The 19,932-nt window shown below is 30.3% G+C and overlaps 2 protein-coding genes across 2 annotated transcripts in view; one reads left to right on the plus strand and one right to left on the minus strand.

Annotated features, from left to right (window-relative positions):
* Positions 1-6,569: 6,569 nt before the first annotated feature.
* Positions 6,570-15,542, minus strand: LOC111624261. The gene is made up of 6 exons (XM_023367071.1): positions 15,067-15,542; positions 8,650-8,772; positions 8,464-8,576; positions 8,307-8,394; positions 8,041-8,231; positions 6,570-6,639 (listed from the first exon to the last, which is right to left on the minus strand). Exons 1-5 carry the CDS (start codon positions 15,221-15,223, stop codon positions 8,167-8,169), a joined length of 546 nt encoding a protein of 181 aa, XP_023222839.1. The 5' UTR covers positions 15,224-15,542; the 3' UTR covers positions 6,570-6,639; positions 8,041-8,166.
* Positions 15,543-15,820: 278 nt separating this feature from the next.
* Positions 15,821-19,932, plus strand: part of LOC111624260 (cytochrome P450 4C1-like) — a 51,662-nt gene continuing 47,550 nt past the window's right edge. Inside the window, exon 1 of the mRNA XM_023367069.1 lies at positions 15,821-16,042. The gene's annotated coding sequence lies outside the window, so the exon portion shown is untranslated. The remainder of the gene's footprint in view (positions 16,043-19,932) is intronic.

Raw genomic sequence — 19,932 nt, forward strand, 5'->3', positions numbered from 1 at the left:
TATATATTTTTTTTTTTTAATTCATTTGATACTTTCTCTAGGTGATGAGTAATAAGTTGGCAAAATAAATATTTTAATTTATGTTTACGTATGAACAAACTGATATTTATAATACATAATTAAATATCTTACATTAGAGAGTAATACCTGCAATTATGTCGAGTGTGCAATATTTCATCCATTCTAAGACATCGAATATTTCATTATTCTGCAATTGTTTGAGTTTCTCCACTAAGACGTTTGAATGCTCCATAAACACATTTTGATCATCTTTCAGATTCCGAATATGAAGATGTGGAGCTAAATATTTTCTTCTAATTCTCCAATTATCGTCAGAACTTTATTTAATTAAATTCAGAAAACTGTAAACAACGATATTTAAACTAATTATCAAATAATGCATTACCTGAAAAAAAAACTGTTATCTCCGAAAAGTGGCTTGAAGAAATCAAGTGCAGAATCCCGTGTTACACTGTTCATTCTTAACACTTCTTATAAAACGTAATACTGAATATTTCCATTCGTAATGAATATATTACATAACTAGGCATGTAATATTACCTTTGCAGATTCTGGATGTAAGAAAAAGATTAATTTATATCCAAATATGTTTATACAGACGACTTTCTCGTTTGTGAATAGCATAGGAAGTCCGGTAGAGAGATTTCTATTAATCGGAAAGTTACGAAAAAATATTTATGTATTCCTAAACAGTGAAATTACTCAATAAAATATTAATGACTTACATTTGCCGATGTGTGAATCGTGGTATTGTTTGTCACGTTGAGAAAATACAATGTTCCACAAAAATGGTAAAAAGGACATAGTCGGAAGATTCATTTTTATTTCCTGGCCGTTGTCTTTATTATCTGAAAAATTAATGTCTGTTATAAAAATAAAAGTTGATAACGAGCGTCGTCAGAATGACGAGCAGTAATTTTTTTTCATATATAAAAAATTTCATTAAAATCGGTGGAATCGTTACTTATCAACAACGTGTTTCTGCATTTTTTAATTTGAATGGCTGCTACAAGAATGCTTTCACGTTTCATTCTTGTACGAATATAATATCAGTTAAACAATTTATTAACGTGCATCTACATATTCGATATTCGGCAAAGTATTTCGCTAAGTGTTTATCACTTGTCCAGCATACACGTACACACATACGAGGATCTGACGATCATCTGCTTATCGTGAGAATAAAAAATGTTCGTACGAGGTCTATAAAATCGCAATTCTAAAGCAATAAATTGTGCTGCTGCTTTTGCACTTATGAGAATTTCATATCTGCTAATGGAAAGAAACGAGCCTAAAGGAAGAAACTTGTGACTGGTAACACTTAAAGCTGAAAATCATTTCAAAATGAATGTCTAAATACAGTATCGCAACACTAACTAACTGCAGAAAATACAACATAGAAAAATTAAGCTACATAGTTATAAATGAAAATAATTAACTAGATTAAAAAATAAAATACAGATTGTAATTTAAATAAGTCTAAAATCCTGTTTTATTTTATTAAGTCGACACAAAAATTAATAAAACAGAAATAAGTTTTCGTATTTGCAAGTGTGAAAACACATGTTAAATCTCTATAGAATAAACAATAAAAATTGATTTTAATCCTAAGAAAACAATATAATAAAATACTAGTAATACTTTAAAATACAAGAATATAAAAAATACTTTTACATAAATAAGTGTCAGGTGCATTGAAGTTACTAAAACAAAATTGTAAATTAAGCATTTGAAATTCATCCGAATGTTAAAACTCAAGCAAGCAGTTGCTTAACTTTCCCAGAAACATTAATAACTGCGTTTCTAAGAATATAAAAAATACTTTTACATAAATAAGTGTCAGGTGCATTGAAGTTACTAAAAGAAAATTGTAAATTAAGCATTTGAAATTTATCCGAATGTTAAAACTCAAGCAAGCAGTTACTTATCTTTCCCAGCAACATTAATAACTGCGTTTTGCGCCATCTGTTTTGATCTTTTATTTCTTTAAAAAATCGTTTTATTTCTTTAATTATTATTAAACGGCAAAAAGATTTCTATGAAAGTAGAGCTAGGTTTTATGAAATAAAAAATTAAATTGCCGAAAAGGAATAAATCCTTCATTAAATTCGATCGTTAAGTTCATTATGTCAGATAGAACACACGACATTTTATCTCTTCATACACTAGACGTGCAACCACCAAAATTTAACAGCATAAATTCACCAAACACAGAAACCTTCGTAGTAAATTTCAAAAACTCTCGATAAAAACACTGGAGTTATTTTAAGCTTCAAATCTAATGAACAGAATGCTACACAAACACTCACACACACTTAAGGCCGTACGTACGAAAAACAAACCGAAATGTTTTTGCATTTCTCGTTCTTTCAATATGGTCTGAGTCGAACAATGTTTATAAGAAAAATTTGTTTTATTCTTTTTAATATTGTCGATTGTTGTTTAATTAAAATTTGTTTAATCGAATTCTGTATAAAATCATCTTTTTGTAAGATAATGTTTCGTCTTAAAGTAATAATATCTTTAAAAATAATAATGAAAACTTTCAAACATTTACTTACTTCTAGACACAGANAATTAAAATTTGTTTAATCGAATTCTGTATAAAATCATCTTTTTGTAAGATAATGTTTCGTCTTAAAGTAATAATATCTTTAAAAATAATAATGAAAACTTTCAAACATTTACTTACTTCTAGACACAGATAAAGCTTTTCCACACGATAATATAGTGGAATCATTTTCCAGTTGTTTCCTGTTTCTTCATTTCTTCACTATTGTATAAATCAACACAAGACAAATAACAACTAAACTTAAAAGGATTTGAAAAGTTGGTAGAAACATGATTAAGATACGTTTTGCTCAGCACTTTCCAAAGTGGTACGTAATAATTTTCTATCTACGTGTAAATTACTATTAAAAAATAGGCATCGACAAATGCAATAAAAAACAGAATTTTAAGACACGTAACCTGTAATCTACCAATCACAAAAGTTAAATATCACACTACAGCAACAGAGAGTGCTGCTGTTATTTTTATCGCTTTTGAAGATATATTCAAGGATTTTAAGTATTTAGATTAGTTTTATTTAGTTAACTCTTTCAGTATCAAAAAGTGGCATTGAAGCGTTAGTTAAGTCCTTCAAAGATTTTATTCTTTCTGGTGAAATGTTTCTTTATCTTAGTGGACGGCCATGGCTTGCGAGTGTTAAAGTGCCAGCTTGGTGTTCGAGCTGTTCTTTTAATAGGCGATTTTCTTCGGCCATTTGGACGAAGGAATCTTTCAGATGATTAAAGAGGGCAGATGCGTTCCCTAAGTCGTACCATATTATTGATAATATTTTTATTTACTTGTGCCAAATTTGTAAGGAAACTGCGAGAAGAGACATAGTAGCTTGAAAATGTTCTTGCAAAAATAAATAAGTTTTCAAAAAGCAAGAATTAGACATTATTCTGTTTAAAGTTTGAAGAAAGGGTTTCAATTACAATGATTTACAAAGTTAATTGATTTTCATGTTAGTGTGAAAAATAGAATATTTTAATCAAAGATAAATTTATTTATGATATTTTTAAGTTCAAATCTTATAATGTAAAAACATAGAATAACAAATGTGAAATTTGGATGAGGGAATATCTTAATCTCAAGGGACTAAAACGTATGTTGAAACGTTTTATATCTTATATAATATTTCTGTATTTAATATTATTATTATGTCTGTATGTTACTTTTAACTTGTAACAGTATATTGTTAATAGAGTTAGCAATCCAAACTGATTGTCTCTAAAAATATAAAATAAACCAGTTAATGTTTCCAGTCATCTTCAATGACCATCTGGCTGTTCTGTAGGATCAAATGTTTTTAAAGATTACAATAGAATTGGAATATTGAACATGTAGGTAACAAACAAATTTAAAGTCCAATAAAAACATATAAATTAAGTAGGATTTAAAAACATGTAATTCTGTTAAAGATGGCTGAAAATATTATCTAGTTGAGGCAGAGCATTGCTTGAGCCTTTTCTATGTGACTTACAGAACTGTTTTCGTTCTTGAAATTTGAACAATTAATTTTGATTAAAGTTTGCTATTTTCAATTAATTATGATGAGGAATCCAAAAATGCAATCAAAAGAAGGGTGATCCATGATATCAATTTTGAGATACAGTAGAGATCAAAGAGAAAACGTCTATGTTGCGTCATGCAATTGAGCATACCTAACAGAATTTACGGATGGAAGAAATAAGAAAACAGCAATGCATGCATTTGATGAAAAATGGGCATCAAAAATAAACAAAACATAAGACAAAGCAGTTGACACTAAGCAAATGCCACATGTTTATGCCAACAAGTGTAAGGATTGTCTTTTTGTGACTGATAAGTGTATTGCCTTCTCATGTGGCCAACAACCGTTTTTTTGTTGCATGCATGTATTCGAGTGTGTGCCATTACATATACTTTCAAAGAAGTGTCAGTGCTTGGATTAGATGAAACAAAAGATAAAATATAGTATTAATACTGATTTTAAAAATTTCAATTATAAAAACACAGCACTTTGTCTCAATTTTATCATGCTATGACAAAGTCATACAGTGACCTAATATATTAAAATATTGTTCAAATATATAAATAAATTTACTGAAGCTACAAAATTGTCATATTCTGCTGTTACAAACACCGGTGACTTCCAAAAAGTAATTTTCAGTTACGGAGAAGACTTTTTATTTTAGGCTGCGCTTCCGCAATAAAACTCAAACTGGATAAAAATGTCTTCTGAAGAAGACAATTTTGTAGCTTCAGTAAATTTTATTTATATATATTAATGTAAACACTTTTGCCAAAATTTGATCTTCCTTGTTAAATTTGTTTTGTTCTGTATTTCCGTGTATTAAATGATTACTATCAAAGTTTTGAAATTTGAAAAAAGCAATTATTGATTAACTAATTCTAGATTACAGAAAGCTATATAATTGCTAAGGTTAAATGCGATTATAATCTATATTATTAACACAAACTGGGCAACTAATCCCTAGTTCCAGAGATAAATTTTCAAGTTTAAATAGCCCCTAAATACCTCTCGGACGTAACGAAAAATCGATATGGCAAACGTCGTCTGTATGGAAGAGGTAGGCTTCCTCGGTATCTTCCAACCAGTGTCTTCTCTTTTTTTTGCTGGATCAGGTTCGCTATATGAAGATCCTGGAGTCAAGGTGGCACTATTAGCAATTATAAGTTCCTATTACGATACGTGCCGAGCTTCCGGTTGCTCGCAGTTTTATACTATTGTTGTGAAAAAGTTATCACGTGGTCGTCAAATTACGCTGACAAAGCATTTTTGACAGCAAAGTGCCAACTTTCCCAATGACTTGTTTTTACAACTGGTGACCTCTCATCTGATTCTCCGATTTTTCTATTTCGGGTATTTCTTTCGAAAAACGATTAACATCAATCTGAAAATCCCCTTTAAAAACGCAAACTCACAATAATTATTATTCTGAAGTTTTAATTTATATCTTTAAAAATTTTTTAAAGTAAAAAATATAGAAAATTAAGAAAGTAAAAGAATTTTGNATTGTGTCTCGTGTGTAGGAAATACATAGAGTTTACGTTTAAAACATTATAACTAATAATTAAATTCATTCTAAAATCCTTAATCCATACTAAATGAACACATTCTATTCGTTTAGAACAGTGTTTCTAAACGGGGGCGATATCGCCCCATGTGAAAGTTTATCCATGTTGAGGGGGCGACTACTAACAATTAATTTTAGGGGGGCGAAAAACAATTTTCTGGGCGATATAGTAAAACATTATATTAAGAATAATTAGACATTTTATTCGTTATATCGTACAATAATTAAACGAATAACATTATACTAGTCACTAGTCTATTTAATGCGGTACGAATTTGGCGTTAGCCTTGGCCCTGGGCATCGGAATTTTGAAGTGAAGGGGCGATACTACGTAACGGTTTTATTGAAGGGGCAATACTATGTAACGGTTTTATTGAAAGGGCGATACTACGTAACGGTTTTATTGAAGGGGGCGATACTACGTTGAAGGGGGCGACGATTCGTTAGAGGTTGAGAAACACTGGTTTAGAAACTCTACACATTCTCCCTACACACTTCTCTCTACACATTCTTTTAATAACTCTTTATTATGATCAGCACATATAGCTGAAACATCTCATTTATAATGTGCAAACTTTTAATATTCGGTTATTTGATAAACAATCAAAATTTAGAATAATTCGTTTCCCTTATAACGAAGTTGACTGGAACATTTTAAAAATTTCATCAGATATAAACTAACTTTATATTATTTAACACAGATATTACATTTATAAATTTGAAAAATGAAGAAATATATCTGGAACTAAATTTTCCATACCTGTTTAATGCAGACAGATATTCTTGATCGTGCGTAGTCTGAGAATGTAGAGTAACTCCTACTGCTATGTCTACATAAATATTATTTAACACAGATATTACATTTATAAATATTATTTGAAAAATGAAGAAATATATCTGGAAATTAATTTTCCATACCTGTTTAATGCAGACACGTATTCTTGATCGTTCGTAGTCTGAGAATGTAGAGTAACTCCTACTGCTATGTCTACATAAATATAAATTGATATTTATTGTTGTTAAATAAATAAATATACGTCGTTTTGATATGATATTCAGTATCGGGAAGGCATCGCAGAACAAAGTAGATTCACTAAAAAAAACAGTAATCAAGAAAACAAAACTAAACCAAACAAAAATGTAATCGGAGGCCGTATTCTGGTGAAATCGACGAATGACGTCGAAGAGAGATACGAATTTTGTCTCTCATACATATTGGCGATTCTGGTGGTTCGTAACGATCTTGTGTTTGTTGTTGACGTCACGATTCTATTCGGTTGATTGTTCGGGTTATCTGCGCGCGTAATACGGTATAGGATTTTAACCAATGAAATTATAAAATTTTCGAAAATGCGGAGAACGTAATCATAGATCGTACTCCGCATTCACGTGACAAGGGGAATTTAAACACATGCACCTTGTCACGTGTCACGTGACAAGGTGCATGTGTTTAAATAAAGCACGTAATTTCGACCAACTTGTTTTTGTTTTATAACGTTTTTACAGATTGTAATGTCAATTTGTTTTTTAACAAATAAAAATTCTAATAGCCTAAGTTACAAAAGCGTGCATACTTGGATATTTTTCGAAATATTACTATCTAATTTCTCCTTAACTATCCAAGTGAAATTAACATCATATTCGATAGTTCAGTAATTGATATAGGATAATTTTAGAAAAATGGAATCAGTGACGTTTCTGAGTAGGCAGTGCAAAAAAATCAGAGGCATTTCTCTAGATAGAGAATGTTCTCTAATACTATTGTACAGCGCGAGTAGCGACCAGTCATCCATATTGGATATAACGAAATCGAAGCGAAAGACGATAAAATGGTCGAAAGACAACTGTCTGTTCGTCTCTGATAAGCGAGAGAAGCGAAGAGAGAAAAAGTTGTCCAGAATGGCGTTTAGAGAGACGCGATGATCTTCGAGACGTAAACAAATTATTAGCCGATCAGCGACTGGCTTGTGAGAGACGACAGACGAGAGACGATGAACAGAAACCGGCCCAAGTTTTATCGTGAAAAATTAATTATAGTTAGCTTTAGTTCTAACTATTGTCGCTAGACAGGAATGGTGTTAAAAGTCGTCCTGTGTGTCAGAATTTCAAACGAATAAATCCGTAATTTCCGTGAAACGCGTAAGTGATAAAAATACTGTTTGAATTTTTGACTCTGTTTATTGTTGGTTTCGTTAAGGGCTGTTCAGTAGCTTACTTTTCTTACAGTGACATATTTATATGTATATATATTATTTTTTAAAATTCGTTTCATACTTTTTCTACGTGATGAGCAATAAGTGGGCAAAATAAATATTTTATTTAATGTTTACCTATAAAGAAATTGATATTTATAATACTTAATTAAATATTTTACAATAGAGAGTAATACCTGCAATTATGTCGAGAGTGCAATATTTCATCAATTTCAGAATATCGAATACTTCATTTTTTTGCAATTGTTTGAGTTTTTCGACTAAGACGTTTGAATGCTCCGTAAATACGTTTTGATCATTTTTCAGATTCCGAAGATGAAAATGTGGAGCGAAAGATTTTCTTCTTTTTCTCCAATCATCGTCAGAACTTTATTTAATTAAATTCAAAAAACTGTAAACGACGATATTTCATATGTAAACTAAATATCAAATAATGCATTACCTGACAAAAAACTGTTGTCTCCGAGTAGTGGCTTGAAGAAATCATACGTAGAATCCTTATCGATTAAACTTTTGCTTTTTAATACTTCCTACAAAACGTTATACTGAATATTTACATTCGTAGTAAATATATTACATAACTAGGCATGTTTTATTACCTTTGCAGATTCTGGATGTAAGAAAAAAATTAATTTATATCCAAGTATATTTATACAGGCAACTTTCTCGTTTGGAAATAGCGTAGAGAGTCCCGTAGTTACATTTAAAGTTTCTAAAAAGTTACGAAAAAATATTTCATCTATTCTTAAACAGTCAAATTACCCAATAAAATATTAATGACATACGTATCCCGATGTATGAATTGTGGTATTTCTTGTCACGTTGAGAAAATACAATGTTCCACAAAAATGGTAAAAAGGACATAGTCGGAAGATTCATTTTTAACTCCTGGCCGTTGTCTTTATTTTCTGAAAAATTAATGTCTGTTATAAAAATAAAAGTTGATAACGAGCGTCGTCAGAATGACGAGCAGTAATTTTTTTTCATATATAAAAAAGTTCATTAAAATCGGTGGAATCGTTACTTATCAACAACGTGTTTCTGCATTTTTTAATTTGAATGGCTGCTACAAGAATGCTTCCACGTTTCATTCTTGTACGAATATAATATCAGTTAAACAGTTTATTAACGTGCATCTACATATTCGATATTCGGCAAAGTATTTCGCTAAGTGTTTATCACTTGTCCAGCATACACGTACACACATACGAGGATCTGACGATCATCTGCTTATCGTGAGAATAAAAAATGTTCGTACGAGGTCTATAAAATTGCAATTCTAAAGCAATAAATTGTGCTGCTGCTTTTGCACTTATGAGAATTTCATATCTGCTAATGGAAAGAAACGAGCCTAAAGGAAGAAACTTGTGACTGGTAACACTTAAAGCTGAAAATAGTTTCAAAATGAATGTCTAAATACAGTATCGCAACACTAACTAACTGCGGAAAATACAACATAGAAAAATTAAGCTACATAGTTATAAATGAAAATAATTAACTAAATTAAAAAATAAAATACAGATTGTAATTTAAATAAGTCTAAAATCTCGTTTTATTTTATTAAGTCGACACAAAAATTAATATATCAAAAATAAGTTTTCGTATTTGCAAGTGTGAAAACACATATTAAATCTCTATAGAATAAACAATAAAAATTGTTTATTCTATATATTTTTTATTCTAAGAATATAAAAAATACTTTTACATAAATAAGTGTCAGGTGCATTGAAGTTACTAAAAGAAAATTGTAAATTAAGCATTTGAAATTTATCCGAATGTTAAAACTCAAGCAAGCAGTTACTTATCTTTCCCAGCAACATTAATAACTGCGTTTTGCGCCATCTGTTTTGATCTTTTATTTCTTTAAAAAATCGTTTTATTTCTTTAATTATTATTAAACGGCAAAAAGATTTCTATGAAAGTAGAGCTAGGTTTTATGAAATAAAAAATTAAATTGCCGAAAAGGAATAAATCCTTCATTAAATTCGATCGTTAAGTTCATTATGTCAGATAGAACACACGACATTTTATCTCTTCATACACTAGACGTGCAACCACCAAAATTTAACAGCATAAATTCACCAAACACAGAAACCTTCGTAGTAAATTTCAAAAACTCTCGATAAAAACACTGGAGTTATTTTAAGCTTCAAATCTAATGAACAGAATGCTACACAAACACTCACACACACTTAAGGCCGTACGTACGAAAAACAAACCGAAATGTTTTTGCATTTCTCGTTCTTTCAATATGGTCTGAGTCGAACAATGTTTATAAGAAAAATTTGTTTTATTCTTTTTAATATTGTCGATTGTTGTTTAATTAAAATTTGTTTAATCGAATTCTGTATAAAATCATCTTTTTGTAAGATAATGTTTCGTCTTAAAGTAATAATATCTTTAAAAATAATAATGAAAACTTTCAAACATTTACTTACTTCTAGACACAGATAAAGCTTTTCCACACGATAATATAGTGGAATCATTTTCCAGTTGTTTCCTGTTTCTTCATTCCTTCACTATTGTATAAATCAACACAAGACAAATAACAACTAAACTTAAAAGGATTTGAAAAGTTGGTAGAAACATGATTAAGATACGTTTTGCTCAGCACTTTCCAAAGTGGTACGTAATAATTTTCTATCTACGTGTAAATTACTATTAAAAAATAGGCATCGACAAATGCAATAAAAAACAGAATTTTAAGACACGTAACCTGTAATCTACCAATCACAAAAGTTAAATATCACACTACAGCAACAGAGAGTGCTGCTGTTATTTTTATCGCTTTTGAAGATATATTCAAGGATTTTAAGTATTTAGATTAGTTTTATTTAGTTAACTCTTTCAGTATCAAAAAGTGGCATTGAAGCGTTAGTTAAGTCCTTCAAAGATTTTATTCTTTCTGGTGAAATGTTTCTTTATCTTAGTGGACGGCCATGGCTTGCGAGTGTTAAAGTGCCAGCTTGGTGTTCGAGCTGTTCTTTTAATAGGCGATTTTCTTCGGCCATTTGGACGAAGGAATCTTTCATATGATTAAAGAGGGCAGATGCGTTCCCTAAGTCGTACCATATTATTGATAATATTTTTATTTACTTGTGCCAAATTTGTAAGGAAACTGCGAGAAGAGACATAGTAGCTTGAAAATGTTCTTGCAAAAATAAATAAGTTTTCAAAAAGCAAGAATTAGACATTATTCTGTTTAAAGTTTGAAGAAAGGGTTTCAATTACAATGATTTACAAAGTTAATTGATTTTCATGTTAGTGTGAAAAATAGAATATTTTAATCAAAGATAAATTTATTTATGATATTTTTAAGTTCAAATCTTATAATGTAAAAACATAGAATAACAAATGTGAAATTTGGATGAGGGAATATCTTAATCTCAAGGGACTAAAACGTATGTTGAAACGTTTTATATCTTATATAATATTTCTGTATTTAATATTATTATTATGTCTGTATGTTACTTTTAACTTGTAACAGTATATTGTTAATAGAGTTAGCAATCCAAACTGATTGTCTCTAAAAATATAAAATAAACCAGTTAATGTTTCCAGTCATCTTCAATGACCATCTGGCTGTTCTGTAGGATCAAATGTTTTTAAAGATTACAATAGAATTGGAATATTGAACATGTAGGTAACAAACAAATTTAAAGTACAATAAAAACATATAAATTAAGTAGGATTTAAAAACATGTAATTCTGTTAAAGATGGCTGAAAATATTATCTAGTTGAGGCAGAGCATTGCTTGAGCCTTTTCTATGTGACTTACAGAACTGTTTTCGTTCTTGAAATTTGAACAATTAATTTTGATTAAAGTTTGCTATTTTCAATTAATTATGATGAGGAATCCAAAAATGCAATCAAAAGAAGGGTGATCCATGATATCAATTTTGAGATACAGTAGAGATCAAAGAGAAAACGTCTATGTTGCGTCATGCAATTGAGCATACCTAACAGAATTTACGGATGGAAGAAATAAGAAAACAGCAATGCATGCATTTGATGAAAAATGGGCATCAAAAATAAACAAAACATAAGACAAAGCAGTTGACACTAAGCAAATGCCACATGTTTATGCCAACAAGTGTAAGGATTGTCTTTTTGTGACTGATAAGTGTATTGCCTTCTCATGTGGCCAACAACCGTTTTTTTGTTGCATGCATGTATTCGAGTGTGTGCCATTACATATACTTTCAAACAAGTGTCAGTGCTTGGATTAGATGAAACAAAAGATAATATATAGTATTAATACTAATTTAAAAAATTTTAATTATAAATACACAGCACTTTGTCTCAATTTTTTCATCCTATGACAGAGTCATACAGTGACCTAATATATTAAAATATTGTTCAAATATATAAATAAATTTACTGAAGCTACAAAATTGTCATATTCTGCTGTTACAAACACCGGTGACTTCCAAAAAGTAATTTTCAGTTACGGAGAAAACTTTTTATTTTAGGCTGCGCTTCCGCAATAAAACTCAAACTGGATAAAAATGTCTTCTGAAGAAGACAATTTTGTAGCTTCAGTAAATTTTATTTATATATATTAATGTAAACACTTTTGCCAAAATTTGATCTTCCTTGTTAAATTTGTTTTGTTCTGTATTTCCGTGTATTAAATGATTACTATCAAAGTTTTGAAATTTGAAAAAAGCAATTATTGATTAACTAATTCTAGATTACAGAAAGCTATATAATTGCTAAGGTTAAATGCGATTATAATCTATATTATTAACACAAACTGGGCAACTAATCCCTAGTTCCAGAGATAAATTTTCAAGTTTAAATAGCCCCTAAATACCTCTCGGACGTAACGAAAAATCGATATGGCAAACGTCGTCTGTATGGAAGAGGTAGGCTTCCTCGGTATCTTCCAACCAGTGTCTTCTCTTTTTTTTGCTGGATCAGGTTCGCTATATGAAGATCCTGGAGTCAAGGTGGCACTATTAGCAATTATAAGTTCCTATTACGATACGTGCCGAGCTTCCGGTTGCTCGCAGTTTTATACTATTGTTGTGAAAAAGTTATCACGTGGTCGTCAAATTACGCTGACAAAGCATTTTTGACAGCAAAGTGCCAACTTTCCCAATGACTTGTTTTTACAACTGGTGACCTCTCATCTGATTCTCCGATTTTTCTATTTCGGGTATTTCTTTCGAAAAACGATTAACATCAATCTGAAAATCCCCTTTAAAAACGCAAACTCACAATAATTATTATTCTGAAGTTTTAATTTATATCTTTAAAAATTTTTTAAAGTAAAAATTATAGAAAATTTAAAAAGTAAAATAAAATTTGTTACTTTAAAGTATAAAGTGAAAAATTTTTTAAAGATATAAATTAAAAAATTCAGAATAATAATTATAACTCGGTGAAAATTTCTATTTTTATTGATTGTTGTTTCTCTTCAGTAAAGTAGAAATTTAAACGTAACACGCATGAATAAATTCGAGGAAATATAAGAAACTGATAAGGAGTTACTTGCACAACAATTACCTTCACTGCCCTATTTTCTTTGATCGTATTGATAAATTCCTATTCAAGTAACAAATTCCTGTTGGAAGGAAAAACCTTGATTTCAGCTTTACTTCTAAAAAAACTTACATGTGAAACTTTCCTCACAATAAGTCTAAATTTTACTTTTAAACAATACAGGAATTCCGATAAATATTCCACCTAAATCATATAAAAAAGTATTTTTAAAACATCAGATAAGAAAATAATCTAAATATAAATGATTATTTAGCTTGAACATATTTTAATTAAAATATTGTCTTTTAGTAATGAACAGCTTTACTTTATTACTTAAACAAATCGTCAATGTTAAAACTGAGCGTTGTGCAATTTTATAATAATTAATAATAGAAACATTTTTTAAAATCTCATGACCGATGAAGCCATACACATTTTATTTGTAGTATTTAGTAGTATAATTTGTATATATAAGTAATTTTTTTTAATAAATTCTATTAACAGTCGGTAAGGTTTCGTAATTTGCTGCTAAACTTTTTATAACGCCAAATATTATTTCCTAATTGTAAAATTTATTAGTTGTATTATTAATGTAATAAAAATGGTGGCCAAATTGCTGGTAATAAACTTTTCATCAATTTTTACACAATATTTCAGTTTATTTAAGCATAAGTAACACGTTTATCATGTACAAATTTAATAAACTATCACAGCAAACAAAATAAACTGATGTGCTCTTTAAAACCACGATTATAAGAAACAATCTCAAAAAGTATAAATATAAGAAAGTGGGCTAATTGACAGAATGCAGGCATATTGCGCTAAGACTGTACCAATTATTCAGAATCCCTCAGAATAAAGGTTTCAAGTTCAACACGAAAGACTGACAAACGACACAAAGTTATTGTTCAGGTAACGTTAAAGACAATTACCACGGATTTTTACAAACATTGAATTAATAGGAAGATCAGCTGATATAATATTAAGTAAAATTGACAATATTAATTAAACTAGTCATACCAAAGGTAAACGAGAAGTACCGGCACCCGAAAGCTGTAATTTGAGTTATCAGAATCCAACGTCTTTTCCTGTATTTATGTATTATTTAAAATACTTTTGTATTAAAATTCTTATGTGTTAAACGGGGTAAATGTGCATGACACAACCGACAAAAATACGTTTTGTCATTGTAAGGATCCGATGCTAATAGATTAAAAGAAATAGCAAAACGTCACTTCACGTGGTAGACGATCGACCAATAAAATGTTAATATTTAAACATTGGGCTTATAATTTTATAAATTTACAATATTTTGAAATAAATCCTTCAAAGGGACCACAAAAGAGGTGGTCGGTTGTACAAAGAACTGTCGAGGATACGCAGACATTTTATACATTTTCCGCCAGCTTGATGTTGCGAAAATCCTTCTCGTTGTAAATCTACTCGAAATTGCAGAATTTGGATTTGCCAGAACGATCCAATTAATTTATTCAAAGTTTAAGACTTCTGTACCGCTCATCGCTGACACTAAGTATTTTAAATTTCGTCCAAATCTGAATGTCGGTCTTGGAGATATTAATCATCAAAGTTGGTATTTTAACATTAAAACGTGTGGCTGAGCTATAATATAGAGCGCTGTAGCGCAGTCGGATCACTTCTTTCGTGTTAAATTAATGATATTAAAAAAACAAAAAGTATTCAATTATTGGCCTACCTCCAGATACACACAAATTCTCTCCATATTTGTTCAAAGTCGAATCATTTTCCTGTTGTTTCCTTCCGTTTCTCTTTTTATTTCGTATTAAATATGTCACAAAATGAAAAATAATAACTAAACTTAACAGAATTTGGAACAAACTCAACAGACACATGGTCAATATTTTTCTTGATATGCAGTTTTCGATGCGGTACTGTATGTAGTAATGAAATATCTATGCGTAAGACAACAAGCGCCGAATAATGCCAATCACAATCAGTTTTTTCCACGTGATACACAGTCTGCCTATTATAGAAGACTAACTTCGCACTACAACGAGACTTAACTTCTCTCGTTTCTTCCCTCAAGGTTAGATAATCCAATTAACAAAAGCTTCCAGCTAAAAAATTAACCGGGAAACTTATTTCTCCCGAATATTGTGTATTCTTAGGAAAAAATTATCTAATCGCTTATTATAGTGTATTATTGTATGAAGTGTGGAAAGTATATACGAAAAGCGTCAAATATTCACTATTTAAAACAGAAATATACATTGATAAACTTTGACTCTTCGCTTCACAATAACAATCGACTCGTCTTTCGGCTAAGTAATTTGAGACGTAGTGTAAATTATAGCAATAACTTCTCCCTCGCTCTAGATAGATAGCTGCAGTTTGTTTTGTTTGATAGAATACAGATGTCTCTAAGTGAACTAACAGATGTACAAAGTTCAGCGAATCTCTACGTAATTCGTTTGCATTTGTACTTTTGTTAGTGCAGTGGAAGTGTTCAAACAGCGTTGTTATCAACTGCATCAATATGGAGCATGCACGCTTTTTACTCTCAGACATGGATATGGAAAATATTATATATGATGACAAATCATCTGAAGGTAAACCTGATATCTGTGAAACAAGAGATAAAGACACTGATACAGAACAGGAAGAACAGCTTGATGACAAGCAATTATTGATACCTTCAACTTTTTAACAAGGTGAGAGCATGTTTTATATAGGGTATGATTTTAGTACCTGCTGAAAAAATTTTCAACATCGCAACTAGGAAAAACTGTTAGGAATATGGCTGTAACGTGTTAAAAAGTTTATTTCCTGGTCTCCTGGAAGATAGAATGCAATGTACGATGACACTGTTTATTTTTTCTCGTTGCCTATGACCCTCTGAATTATTGCTATTTTTCTAACGTCCAGTGTGTCTGTAGGTCTTCGTAGAATAAAGACATATAGAAGTTTCGTCCGTCTCCCGTTTACATCTTTGATGGCTCAGTTTATCCAACTTCACCAACAAAAATTACTAACAAAAACAAAGCAGCATGACATAGTAATAAATCTTCCTGGTCCCATAGGCGATGCCACTAGAGCAACATCCATTATGGATTGTTAGAATTGTGAGATCCGAAATTTTATTATTCTAAAAATGTAATTATTTTACTTCTGTTATATAACGGATTGAAAAAAACACGATCTTAGCTGGGAACATTTGAAACCATCGTTCCATAACTATCAACATTTTATTTTTCTCACACAGCTTGCAGCTCGACTTGCACAAAAGTTTATAGTTAGCATCTAAATTTCGTCATTTGTTTTAGGTCCCGAGAACACCTATAACCTTTATCTCCTATAAAAACCGATCACGTGATCGATTATTCCAGCACAAAAATATGCTTTCTTCCCCCTCTCGGGGGAGTCTCTTCACGAAAGCCGGACCGACGATATTCGATACCTTTGAGTTGAATCTCCGAACCAGCCGTAAATTCCGAACCTCCCACTTCGAATACCGTTCGTCAGTCGTGAACTTTTATACTTGTGCCCATAAGCAAAGCCAATAACTTTACAATTTTATGAAATAAAAATAGTGTCTGTGAAACGCCACGTGATCAAAGTGCGGGCGGTGGGGCACCAACGCGACTTGGAAAGGGATTATTCTAAAAACCTGACTTACTTTTTTCTTACGCGCTAAAAATTAGATAATAATCTCCGGAATAAATAGAATTATCATAAACTTACTGGATAATGCAGAACAACTGGCTGACAGATATCCAAAAACAACAAAATTGCAGGCACAAAACTAAAGCACTACTTGACACACCGATATCAAGATTAAGAATGAGATATTGTACAATTATTCAAAGGAAATAAAAAGTCATCATTTCTTGAAACAAACTTGTAAATAAGTACAGTGGTGCCTCGTATAACGTACGCCTCGAATAACGGACACTGCGAATAACGGACTTTCTGTTTGACCATTACGTGACTCGAGCAACGGACTTGCTGCGGACAACGGACTTTTCGTTTGGCAGTTACGTGAGACGAGCAATGGACTTTTTTCGAACAAGTGCGAATGATGTTTCCACACTTTTGCTGTTGCCAATGGCAATCTGCTATTTTTAGGATATATTAGTATTATTAGAATGTATTATTAGTATATCTGAAGTAGAAATGTAATGTAATATATGTTGATGAATTAAATAAACATTAAATGTAATGTAATATATGTTGATAATTTAAATAAACATTAAATGTAATATAATATACGTTGACTATTCAAATAAACGAAATGTAATGTAATATATGTTGATAATTTAAATAAACATTAAATGTAATATAATATACGTTGACTATTCAAATAAACGAAATGTAATTGTGTAGATGCCGAGGTGGCGGGACGAAAAGAGGTTGTAAAAAGAAACGGAGCGAAAGTAGCTCGTAGAAGTGTTTAATGATCTTAATTAATAAAGAATTATTCGTATCATATAATCTGGCAAGTTAAGTCATTTATAATGCATCATGGCTTCTAAAAAAACAGAAAGGTGATTTCAATTGAAACAAAGCAAGAAATCATCAGGAGTGAAAGTTGACAAAAACTTTCTTGTCGAATGGGGAGAGGTTCAGGAGTTTACCAACACTCATTATCCAAATAGAGCTGAGGCTAACAGGATCAATGATCTCTACGATGACACCTTTGTCTGTCATTTCCGACAGGTGTTAAAGAAGAAAGAGAAACAGACCACCTTGGTCATGTTTTTCAAGAAGCCAGCGGGCAAAAAACAAAGGATGGAACAAGAGAAGTTGACCCTGCAAGTTCCGGTAGCCTCTCCTGAATCTGACTCCGATTAAAAAACAATAAAAAAAGACCCGCTGCAATGTGTAAAAAGTCTGTATCTGTATGAATGTGTAAAGAAAGTGTTCTTCCACCTCCTCCTCACAACATCTGACTACCCGGCATAATTGGTGTCTGCTCCATTTTCATTTTTTATGGTACAGTACGGTTATTTTATGCTGCGGAACGAATTATATGTTTTAACATGTATTTCTATGGGAAAATGCGTTTCATATAACGGACGTTTCACTTAACGGACATGCATTTGGAACGGATTAAGTACGTTGTACGAGGCACCACTGTATACAGGTAAATAAAGTTAAATATGTGTAATATATAGGTATATAAATTTATAGAATTATGAATAAAATATTTTTTTCTACTAAAATATTTCTGTTATAATATGAATGAAATATCTTACGAAAAAACTACCACAAAATAATCAAAATAATTTATAATACGCCATTTTATAAAATAAATTTTAAAAAATTTTAGTATAAATCTTTATTTATTTTATAATGTATTATTTAGAAACTTATTATTTTTAGCGAATTTATATAAATAAATATATTATTTTCTGTTTTGTTCGAAAATTTCGAATTTGATTATAATTTTAAATTCGTGATAAACAAAATACAAAACTACGGTAAACTGTAATATGACTTTGCTAGAAAACATAAAAACAGAGTGAATGTAGCGCGAATTTGAAGGGAGATACCACATTTAAAACAATACTTGCATTCGTAAAAGTGCTTTTCCTGCAAAACATCGTGTTTTTGATAAAAGATTGCAGAGTTTTTATAAAAATTCTGTATATGAATATCTTTCATTAGCTTATTATCAGAAAAAAAAGGTTTTATCTGTCCTACATTGCTTGACCCACACCACCCCCTAGAGTTTGTTATGAAAGAGAAATAGTATATTGTAAACAGACATTTTACACCCTGAGGCTCTAAAAGGGTGCAGTTCGTTTAGTGCAAAAGACAACATATTACTTTACATTATAAAATCTGCAAATAAAATTTTCTGATTTATTATTATTCTATGGTTTTTTCAAACATAAATTTACAATAATTCAAATAACATAAATTTGCAATAATAAGTTACATGTAAATATTATTGTAAATTTGTGTTTTATAGATAAAATTAGATCAAATGGTTTTAGATAAAAATATAATAAAAAATAGTAACTGCAACAAAATATTCAACAATATGTACAAAACAATCGATATATAAAGATAAGAATAAATTACTCTAGACAATCCTGTTATTTTATGTTTTCTTCTAGGATTTTACAATTGCATGCAGGAGTGTCAGAGAACTTTTATTATAAAAGCTTTTTTATATGAATATTTTTACACAAATACAAAAAAAAATTTTTTTATATCACAATAATACTTATTTTATAATAGTTTCTAGCCTTATATGTTAACATAAAAAGCTTTACAATACGCTTCCACAAAAAATCAGAATAATTTATAATACACCATTTTATAAAATAAATTTATAAAAAATTTTAGTATAAATCTTTATTTATTTTATAATGTATTATTCAGAAACTTATTATTTGTCATGTAACACAATACTGGTAAAGAGACACTTGATACAAGCTTACAGTGGCGTGCCATCATTAGAAGCGTTGGAAGCGCCGCTTCCCTCGTATTCTCTAAAAAGTAAATAAATATTAATTTTAATTATATGAAAATAATCGCACAATATTTTATTATAACCGCATTATGTATCTTATTACAAATTTCTATACTACAC

This window comes from Centruroides sculpturatus, unplaced genomic scaffold, assembly GCF_000671375.1.
Source record: "Centruroides sculpturatus isolate CEXI.00-Female unplaced genomic scaffold, Cexi_2.0 scaffold242, whole genome shotgun sequence".
NCBI classification, from domain to species: Eukaryota; Metazoa; Arthropoda; class Arachnida; order Scorpiones; family Buthidae; genus Centruroides; species Centruroides sculpturatus.

Coding starts and splice junctions, on each gene's coding strand:
- LOC111624261 (XM_023367071.1), bottom strand. CDS start 15,223: ATGTGTCTGTTGAGTTTGTTCCAAATTCTGTTAAGTTTAGTTATTATT. Junction 8,773..15,066: donor GAATTTGTGTGTATCTGGAG/GTAGGCCAATAA, acceptor TTAATTTTTCAG/AAAATAAAGACAACGGCCAG. Junction 8,232..8,306: donor AGACAACAGTTTTTTGTCAG/GTAATGCATTAT, acceptor AATTAAATAAAG/TTCTGACGATGATTGGAGAA.